Source organism: Tupaia chinensis, unplaced genomic scaffold (genome assembly GCF_000334495.1).
Source record: "Tupaia chinensis unplaced genomic scaffold, TupChi_1.0 Scaffold142100_1, whole genome shotgun sequence".
Classification (NCBI taxonomy): domain Eukaryota; kingdom Metazoa; phylum Chordata; class Mammalia; order Scandentia; family Tupaiidae; genus Tupaia; species Tupaia belangeri.
Window position 1 is genome coordinate 1,329,323 of NW_006201951.1, and position 10,710 is coordinate 1,340,032.

General features: G+C 57.9%; 1 protein-coding gene across 1 annotated transcript in view; it reads right to left on the minus strand.

Moving 5' to 3' along the window:
• Positions 1-555: 555 nt before the first annotated feature.
• Positions 556-10,710, minus strand: part of UBAC1 (UBA domain containing 1) — a gene marked incomplete at its 5' end in the record, with an annotated part of 31,464 nt that continues 21,309 nt past the window's right edge. The window contains 4 exon segments of the mRNA XM_027766280.1: positions 556-627; positions 1,567-1,726; positions 2,859-2,918; positions 7,933-8,115. Coding sequence (XP_027622081.1) covers positions 556-627; positions 1,567-1,726; positions 2,859-2,918; positions 7,933-8,115 — 475 coding nt within the window.

The following is a 10,710-nucleotide window of genomic DNA, read 5'->3' on the forward strand; positions in this document are numbered from 1 at the left end:
GGGGCGGGGGCTGCCGAGCCGCGCCTCCTCCTCCCCGGGGGCTGGCCCGTCCGCCGCCGCCCGTTAGGACCGAAAGCCTCACCGAAACCCCCGAGGTTCCGCGCCCCTCCATACCGCACGGATTTGACCCTGCGCGCCGGCCGACCGCGACTCGGAAAGGGACGTTCCGAGTGGGCGAAGAGCAGCGGACGCCGCCCCAGCCTGGCTCAGGCCTGGAGGCGACCCCGCCCAGGGGCTGTCCCGGGGGTACGCACCCCTCTGCAGTACTGGGAGCCTGAAGGGGGTCCCCCGCTCGAGAGCACGCCTCCCCTGCAGCACTCTGACCTAGAGAGGGGACCCCGCCCCAGGGTGTGCTCCCCCAGTACTGAGAGCCTAGAGGGGACCCCACCTGCAGGGTAAGCGCCCCTCCTGCAGCCGTCAGGGACTGGAGGGAACCCTGGGAGCCTGGGGCTGCCTGCAGGGGCCCCGCCTGAGATGCAGGCTTTCTCTCAGGCCCAGGTGGGCATGTGTCTTGGTCTCCAGCCCAGATCCAGGGCAGGTGGAGTTTGGAGACTATCAGAACTCGTCCTCGGGCCCCAGAAGGGGTTCTGAGGTCAGCCTCTTAAAGCCGGCCTCAAAGCACCCGCACTGAACCAGAAGCTCATAGTGACAGCATGAGAGCCGTGCAGCCAAAGCAAAGATCTGTGGCCAGGGCCTTAAGGACAGCAGGAGTGCTGAGGACAGAGGGAGGCCGTGGCTCTACCTCTGTGTTGGCCCAGTCACCCTGTACCAGAAGGAAGACTGGGAAGGGGGTGGGAGCTCAGGGACCCAGGTGTCCTTTCAGAGGCTAGTTCACGTGCAGAGGACACTGTCCTGGAGCTCAGGCTCCAGGGAGGACAGGACGGGCGCCCTGTGGCACATGGTCACAGTCGCCATGGAGAGAACAAGCACCAGGCGGGCAGTCCAGGAAGCCTCAGGAAGGGACACGAGTAAAGGCCACCAAGAAGTGAAGGTCACGTGGGGAAGCGGCACCCTGGGTAGGGGTACAGCAGGCAGAGCCCCAAGGGGGAGAGTCACCGAGTCTAGACCGGGGCAAAGAGGCTAGTGGGAAGTGGGGCCGGGGCTGGCGGAGGAGTGTCAGAGCTGTGATGGCGGAGTGGGGGGCCACCGAGGACCTGGAGCAGAGGCGAGGATGGCCTGATGCTAGAAGGGCTCTTTGTGTTTCCTGGACGGAGACCGGTGGGAGGGCAAGAAATAAGCAGGGGCCATTTACTGACAGATGAAGTGTGCAGGGAGGGGAGAGAAAGAGCCCGTGCACCGTAGCCTCGCTGGGCCCAGTGAGTAGGCCTGGTCGCCTTTTTAGTGCATTCCTACAGACGGGCACGTGGTCTGTGAAGGGGGTGGTTATGCCCTTTCCAGTCCGGGTGCCTCCTCTTGTCTTGCTGCCCTGGCAGTGTCCCACAGAAATAGCCAGGGTGGCTGAGGTGGCATGAGCCCAGGAAAGTCACAGCACAAGGGTCCGGATATGAAGCTAGGCCGAAAGCATTTAGGGTCATGAGGCAGGCCAGAGGACAAAGCCTCAGTTACGACCCAGGAGGGGTAGGTGGCCACCAGAGCGGACTGCTGGATCGGCAATACCCCAGTGTACCGACAGGCAGGCCTTATGGCACGGCAGGACGGGGACCGGATGTCCACGGTGCTGTGTTCCAGAGACAGCTGCAGGCAGGGCGCGGGCGAGTACAGAGGGCTGATTGACGTTTTAGGACGAAAGGCGACAGAGCCAAGATGACAGATGGAGGGCAGTCAGCGATGGGGGACCAGGACGAAGAGATGGCAGAGCTGAGAAGACAGCAAAGGAGGATGGACAGAAATGACAGAGATGGGGGACCAGGACAGGGAGATGACGGAGCCGGGAGGACTATAATGGAGGACCAGGACGGAGAGAGGACAGAGCCGGGAGGACAGAGGTGGGGGACCAGGACGGAGAGGTGGCCGTGCACCCCTGTGGCTCTGCCCACTCAGGAAGCTGAGGCGGGAGAACTGGAACACCCAGATTCCGTCCTACAGCAGCAGATGTGAGGGAGCGGGCCGCCTCGGAGCAGTTACACAGGGCGGCCCTCTGAGGCCATGCAGGTGGCCGCTGCCTTGATGCGGTCCGTGTCAGGTGCCAGCGCCCGCGCACGAGGTGCGGTTTCGGCAGTGTCTGGGGCAGGTCTCGCCATCAGACATGTGCGTTGGGCCCTGCAGGTGGCTAGACGTTAAGGCAACTGGGTCCCACATGACCGACTCTGTGGTCCATGCCCTGGACCTGGCAGCCTGAAAATCATTCCTGGGGGCCAGCAGATGGCATAGCGGTTATGTTACTGGACTCCCACATGGCCGACCACAGTTTGCATCCTGGACCTGGCCACTTCAAAACCACACAGGGCACGTTTGTATGCATGCCCAAGGTCCCAGGAGGAGAATGGAGAAGGTCTTGCAGCGTGGCCATGCCCTGCCCAGGGAGGGGTTGATTTCTCATGTTCCCACTCACCGTGTCTCTCTCTAGCAAGCACACACATCCTAAGACAAAAACATCTTTAAAAAAAAATAAAGAAAATGATGCTGGGTGTTTGTGCATGCGTACCCAAAATGGGGAGGATGAGAAGGGCTGCAGCGTGACCGTCCTCCTTGGGGTGTTTCTTTCTGTCTCTAATGAGTGTACCGTTCCATAGCAAAAGTAAATAAATAAAGTAAGTAGTTAAATTAGTTAAAAATGAAGTACCAGGCATACGTGTGTGTGGGCCTCCATCCAAGGCCCCCCTGGCTCCTTTTGGTCAAGGTTCGACAGTTTTCACAGTGGACAGGAACGCCGGAGGTGAGAGCATACGTCACCTTACCGAGGACATGGTTCGCTGGGTTTGACCAGGGGATGGACAAGCACGGTGACACTGAATCTCCTGAAAGGGAAAGGGCGGGGACCAGAGGCCCCCTGGGCGTGAGGTCAGACACGAGGAGGCGGAGGCCTCGTGGCAGAAGTGCGCAGGGCAAGCGGAGGGTAGAGCGTCTCCTCGCGCCCCTTGAGCCCGGTTCTGGGAACATCAGTTCAGGCTCTTTGTGTCCCACATGTGATTGTGACAGGAGGCCTCGCCAGCCTGCCAGGGAGCTCGGGTGGGACACAGGCTGGTCCCATGTCTTCGCAGCAGAAACGACAATCTTCCAGGGAGGCATCAGGGCCTCAGGGGTGCTCAGGAGCTGCAACCCCCACACCCCTCTCTGGCCACCCAGGGCTCCAGAGAGAGAAGAGGGAGAGGGACTGGAGGAGGGTCCCGTGCTTTGTTTAGTAAGTCCCAGCCCTCAGCAGAGGCATCAAAGCCACCAACTAGGCCGGGGAGAAAAGCGAAAGGCTCATCTAGCTCCGGGAGCCAGGAGGGTGAGGCAATTTGCCTTCTTCCTTGCTTGGGGCCTGAGGGAAGCACACAGGGATGATTCGTAGATTTTTCTTTTATCAAAAAGACCTAGGCAAGCGTTTTGGTCAACCGGACTAATTGGGCATCTAATTGGGGCAACCTGGCTCGCACTGGGCGTGCGCAATTAGGCGATCAAGTTCCCCATTTTTTACCAGTGAGGAAGGTGCACAGGTGCAGGAAAGACCGTGTGGATTCGAATTCAAAGGAAGGACCTAGGCAGCGTAAGGGGCCTCCCACTAGTGAATATTGACAACCTTGAGTAATAAAATGAACATTGGCCGGTGCTGAGCACGTGGCCACCTGGCCCTCTGCCCGCCTGAGAGCCTTTTGGGTGTACTTCCTTTCTTTCCTATTGACTCTTCTTTCCTACCTGCTTCACTCCTGGTTGCGGGTTCACTTTGCGCCTAGAGACAGATCTCTAATTTTAGTGATCTGAACCCAAAGAACCAAGGAGTTGGCAACGCAGCGCCACACTCTCCTATCCGTTAACGTTATTAGCTAGCGGCTGTCCCTTACTCATTGAAATTAGAAAATGACACCTTCAGGCCAGCTAAGTGGCACGGAGGCTAGGGTGATTGGATCCCACATGGCCAATTGTTTGAGTCCCAAACCCAGTGGCTTGAAAATCGTAGCAGGTGCGTCTGCCAACTCCCAAGAGGAGACAGGAAAAGAAAGGATTATGGCATGGCCGCCTTCCCTCCCGGGGAGGGAGGTGCTTTTCACTTACCTCTCTTTCTTTCTCAGGCAAGTGCACACACCCTATAAAAAACTTTTTTTAAAAGTAATTTTTAAGATAATCATTTTACTTATTTGTTTATTTAAATTTGACGGGGGGGGGGGGGGGGAGAAAGCAATCTGCCAGGTCCAGGACTTGAACTGTGGTCGGCCATGTGGGAGTCCAGTGCCCTTAATCACACCACCTGCCGGCCCACAGACTTTTTAAAAAGTAATAAAAAACGGGGAGATGATGTGTTTCTTTTAGATATGGTTTCATGAAATCCAATATATTTTTATTTTCCTGTGCTCTGAACAGGAGAGGAAGCCTGCTGCGACTAAGCACCGCCGGGCGCAGGGTCTAACAGCCACGCGCCCACCTCGCATCTAACCAGGCAGCTCGTCCTTCCACGCTCAGTCAGGGCTGCGCCAAATAGGGCACCCGGGCCAGTTCGCCCCGACATACCATGAAGGGAGCTGGGAGGGACACCCATTCCCAGCTGGTGCAGCAGAGTGGTCTTTCTAGACTGTCAGGGCTAGACGGTCGTGTTGGGTTAGTAGGGAGTGTTTGCACCCCAAGAATTCCTACCTAAAGGACACAAAGAGGGCCAGACCCATAGCACAGTGGTTGGGCACTGCACTGGGAACTGGATCCCACATGGCCAACCATGGTTGAAGCCCTAGCCCCAGTGCCTTGACAAACACCAGGCCTATGTGCGCACATGCCCAGAAGTCTGGAAGGAGGAGGGTGGAGAGAAAAGGACTGTGTGGCCACTGAGAGGTGCTCCCCCACCTCTGTCTCTCTCTCTGGCCAAGCGCACACACCCCTCTGGCAATAATTTCTTTTTCAAGAAAAATTTTTGTTATAGTGCATGTGTGCTCACTGGCGAGACAGACAGAAAGCGAGAAATCGCCCCCCAGGGGGAATGGCCATGCGCAATCCCTTCTCCATTCTCCTCTCGGGATCTTGGGCACGCACGCACATGCACCCGGCATGAGTTTAAGCCACCAGCTTCGGTCGACTACGTGGGAGTCCAGCGACATAGCCATTACGCCATCTGCTGACCCCTCTGGCCTTAACATTTTTTTTAATAGATAAAAGAATAAATGAAGGGATAAACAGAATCCAGGTTTGAGTCAGGGCGGCTGGGAGGGGTGGTGTGACAGAGGGGCCCAGGTGACAGATGGGGTCATGACACCCCACCCTTGTTTGTCCTTTTTCTTTTTTGGTATGAGGAGCGTGTGCTCACCAGAGAGGAAGAGGAGAGAAAGCGATAAAGCACCCCCGGGAGGGTGACATAGCAATCTCTTCTCCATGCCCCTCTCAGGACTCAGGAACACACACAGGTGCCTGGCGTTTTTTCATTTTAACCACCAGGTCTGGAACTCAAACCCTGCAGTGGGCCATGTGGGATCCAGTGCCACCAGCTTTGCAATTGAGTGTGTATGCTCTCCTCGCCAGAGAGGAGACAGAAAGTGAGAATCACCCCCTGGGAGGGTGGCCTTAGGCAATTCCTTCTCCTCCTGGGATCTGGGGCATGCACGTTCACATGTCCAGCATGATTTTCAAGCTGCCAGGTCCAGGACTTGAACCACAGCCTGCCATATGGAAGTCCAGTGCCTTAACCCCATGCCACCTGCTGGCCCTCTGGCCCTTTGCACTTAGTAGACTGAGAAGAGGGAAAAAAGACTTCTTAGCTTTTGTCAGCTGTGAGGTGGGAGGGCACAGAGAGAGCCACATGGTTGAAGCCCTAGCCCCAGTGCCTTGACAAACACCAGGCCTATGTGCGCACATGCCCAGAAGTCTGGAAGGAGGAGGGTGGAGAGAAAAGGACTGTGTGGCCACTGAGAGGTGCTCCCCCACCTCTGTCTCTCTCTCTGGCCAAGCGCACACACCCCTCTGGCAATAATTTCTTTTTCAAGAAAAATTTTTGTTATAGTGCATGTGTGCTCACTGGCGAGACAGACAGAAAGCGAGAAATCGCCCCCCAGGGGGAATGGCCATGCGCAATCCCTTCTCCATTCTCCTCTCGGGATCTTGGGCACGCACGCACATGCACCCGGCATGAGTTTAAGCCACCAGCTTCGGTCGACTACGTGGGAGTCCAGCGACATAGCCATTACGCCATCTGCTGACCCCTCTGGCCTTAACATTTTTTTTAATAGATAAAAGAATAAATGAAGGGATAAACAGAATCCAGGTTTGAGTCAGGGCGGCTGGGAGGGGTGGTGTGACAGAGGGGCCCAGGTGACAGATGGGGTCATGACACCCCACCCTTGTTTGTCCTTTTTCTTTTTTGGTATGAGGAGCGTGTGCTCACCAGAGAGGAAGAGGAGAGAAAGCGATAAAGCACCCCCGGGAGGGTGACATAGCAATCTCTTCTCCATGCCCCTCTCAGGACTCAGGAACACACACAGGTGCCTGGCGTTTTTTCATTTTAACCACCAGGTCTGGAACTCAAACCCTGCAGTGGGCCATGTGGGATCCAGTGCCACCAGCTTTGCAATTGAGTGTGTATGCTCTCCTCGCCAGAGAGGAGACAGAAAGTGAGAATCACCCCCTGGGAGGGTGGCCTTAGGCAATTCCTTCTCCTCCTGGGATCTGGGGCATGCACGTTCACATGTCCAGCATGATTTTCAAGCTGCCAGGTCCAGGACTTGAACCACAGCCTGCCATATGGAAGTCCAGTGCCTTAACCCCATGCCACCTGCTGGCCCTCTGGCCCTTTGCACTTAGTAGACTGAGAAGAGGGAAAAAAGACTTCTTAGCTTTTGTCAGCTGTGAGGTGGGAGGGCACAGAGAGAGCCAGGCGTGCTGGGGAGGGCCAGCGCCAGCACTCAGGAGAGGGTGCTGGCCGGGGAGTAAGCCCCACTGGCACGTGTACACGCAGCGCAGCTTCCCCTGTGCCCTGGCAGAGGGCTGCAGCCTGGAGAGCTGACAGCGCCCTGGGTAGAAAGGTGCCTGTTGCTGCTGCAGCCGGGCGCTGGGACACGTGGCTGCCTGCACTTCGCAGATGGGCCAGCTGTACCCGGCCCAGGTCGGGCCACTCCCTCGTCCACGTGGACCCCGGGCGCAGGGGCAGAGGCATGGCAGACTCGCAGCCAGCCCTCCACAGCTCGGATGGTGCGACCGTGTGGGCTGTGGTGGGAAGAGCACCCAGCTTCTCGGACTCGTCCTTTCTGAGAGGGGTCCTGCCTGGTGGTGCTCTGGGTACAGTGCAGAGGGACACTACGGCCGGGCCCAGGGCTGCGGCTGTTTTGGGACCTGCGTAACACTGCAGAGGGCTGACAGCCGCAGTGGGCACCATACGAGTGCAGGGCCGGCATGCGCCTCCCGTCCGGAGGTGGCCCGAAGGGCCCCCAGTCATCAGGAGACCATGTGAGGGAGTACGAGGGAGGCCTCAGGTCCCCGTGTCACCACGCTGGACAAGGGTAGGGAGCTCAGTCGGAGCAGGGCCGCTCAACCTGGGTGCTCCTGAGGCCGAGTCGCAAAGGCTCTGGGACCCCGTTAGCTGTCTCTGTGCCTCTCTCAGAGGCCAGCCTGCCCCGTGCCTGGTCGTGGGGTCTCTGGTTTGCTCTCCTCAGGGGGTCCCACATCTTGCAGCTGCTGCAGGGTCCAGTTCCCAGACCCTGCAGAAACTCGGCCCTGGCCTTCCCCAAGGCAAGGATGGCTGCCCAGGAGGACGGGAGGATAATCAGTGACAGAGGGGAGGGGAGAGGAGGGTTCCAATGACCATCCCCCACATAGGCTCTCAACTGCGAAGCCAGACAGCGAGGCTGCCTCCCTCACCAGTGCTTCCCGGGGCGCCGCCGGAGCAGCACTGGGGACTGCTGGGGCTCAAGCACCCGCACGCTTCTGTGCAGGAGGGACGTGGGCATCCCCACACTCGAGCCCGGGCAGCGGGGCTCTTCTGCATCTGCCTCCAGGGGCCCTGGGGAGCCCGGACGGGCCACTGCTCCTTGGTGGTCCCAGCTGTGGCCCCATCTCAGTGTGGCCACGGGGGCTCACGAGGTAAGGCACGCTCACTAGAAACGAGGGGTCGGGTGGGATGGCAAGGGCTGCCCACCGGTCCCTACGCGAAGCCGCGTGCAGACAAAGCCAGCACCGTCCCTGTGCTCTCCAGAGGACGGGGACAGAGCCCAGGGCCCCAGAACCCAGGTGTCACCTCACAGGAGCCAGCCAAGACTGCTGGTCAGGTCCGCTTTGCAGAAACTTAACGCCCTCCTCAGGAGCCCCCACATCTCAGCCCCCGCCTGAAATTGGCTAAGTACCAACAGGACAAGCAGGCTTCCATTCCAACGTTGAGTGGCAAGACCTGGAAGCAGGGACTCAGCTCAGAACGCTCTCCACGGTGGGCATCCGTGTCCGTGGGCATGGGTGGCACATGGGATGTGGTCATCCTCTCTGCAGGAACCCACTCAGTTGGCCCGTGGGGCGAGCCAGTGGCAGTCTGCAGGGCCCACTGCTAGGTGGCCCCACGAGGCAGGAAGGAGACGGGGCACCAGGGCTGGAGGGCTGGGAGCTGGGCTCTTGGGGACAGAGCAGCAGTTCACACAGGGGACACATTCCAAGATGCAGGTGGTGACAGCTGCACAGCAGTGACCAGGCGTGACAGATGCCAAGGACATGCTCAAGCGGGTGGGGACGTGACGATGGTTTTACTAAGGCGTGAGTGCGCTCACCAGAGACAGAGAGAGGGCGAGGACGTGAGGAACCAGCCCCCGAGGGCTGTGCACGGGCAAACCCTCCAGCCTTCCTCTGCGATTTTGGGCATGCATACACAAGTGCCTGGCATGGTTTTCTTTTTCTTTATTTATTTTAAGAATTATTTTTTATTTGGGGCCAGCAGGTGGTGTGGTGGTTAAGGCACTGGAATTCCCACATGGGCTACCGCGGTTTAAGTCCTGGACCTGGCTGCTTGTTTTCTAACTCTCACTCACTGTCTTTCTCTGGCAAAAACTCACGTGAAATAAAGAAATAAATAATTCTCTAAAAATTATTTTTACTTAACTTTATTTATTTATAAAGAAATATTTTTTATTGCTTATTTACTTAATTTATTTTCATTTGACCAGAGAGGGACGGGGGCAGGAGGAAGTGAGAAAGCAAGCCGCCAGGTCCAGGACTCGAACCACGGTCGGTCATGTGGGAGTACAGTGCCCTTAACCACCATACCACCTGCTGGCCCCTAGTTTTCAAGCCACTAGGTCCAGACTGAACTATGCAGTTGGCCATGCGGGCTGCAGCTGTCCTAACCACAGCTCTACAAGCTAACCCATACCTTAGGGTTGAAATTAGGAAGTCACAGAACGAGCCGTGGACGAGTCACGCCCCAGCCCAGGGGCCTCAAACCCACGCTGCACAGCCGCACACGGCGCGGGCGCCTCACATCCAGACTGGGTGGGAAACCAGAGGAGAAAGGGCTGCACATGACCACACCCACCGGGACTCTCTGGCAGTAACGAGAATTTTAAATAAGCAAGTGGAAAACGCATGCGAGGGTTCAGGCCATTGTCAGCCACACCAGCCTCCCACCTGCGGCACTCCCCGCGGCTGGTGGGATAGCCACCGCCTCAAGGCGGAGCTTCCCTACCTCCCCCTCAGCACCCTCCCCCAAGGAGAAGGTGCTAATTTAATCCAAACTTAATTAGGCCAATTAATTAATTACAGTCAAGGTCTCCCTGGGAGGAAGGTGCAATGCCAAGGACAGGTTCTGTCGGGCAGGGTGGCATCTGCAGGGCCACATGTCACGTGAGCACTGGGCTTCCCTCTGTCCAGGCGCTGCCCATAGCGAACTACAGTCAGCCATGTGGGAATCCAGCAATGCCCGCCAATCGGCTGGCCCCACAGAATTTATTTTTGAAAGGTTTTTGCCATAAGGCACATGCGGTCATCAGAGAGATGAACAGTGAGAGGAGAAATGAGAAATCACCCTGAGGGTGGCCACACCGCATTCCCTTCTCCTGGGATTTTGGGCACACATGCACATAAGCCTGGGAGGAGTTTCAAGCTGCCAGATCTGGGGCTTGAACCCGCACCTAGTCATGTAGGAGTCCAGCGCCTAATCACTATGCCACCTGCTGGCCCCCAGACTGAAGCGAGAGATAAGGAAAGGAACCTGGAGGCAGGGCAGGGCTTCGTGCGACCTGGGGTCCGGGCTGGTTCCCTGGGCCACCAGCCTGCTGGGCTGTGGTGGTCGGGCGCAGACACGGATGGAGTCATGGCCTGTCTGCAGAGAAGGGCTGAGACCGGAGGAGGGAGAGGAAGCTCCTTTATTGAACAGTCCAGTGCCCGACGTGGACCTTCGGGCCGGAGCACCTGCTCCCAACAGCAAGCAAAAGCCACAGGTCGCAGGTCAATTCGAGCAGCACCTCGAGAGCCAAAGGAACCCGCGAGATAAGCGGCCACTCAGCTCCCAGTGCAACAGCCACATTCCGTTGCCAGCGCGGAGCCTGCCGACTTGCCTTCCCGGCCGTGCGGGCGTCTCTGAGCGCTGAGGTCACAGTGAGAGCATTCTCCGGGCCAGACCTCGTCCACCCCCACCCGCTCCAGCTCTGCGTAGCCTAC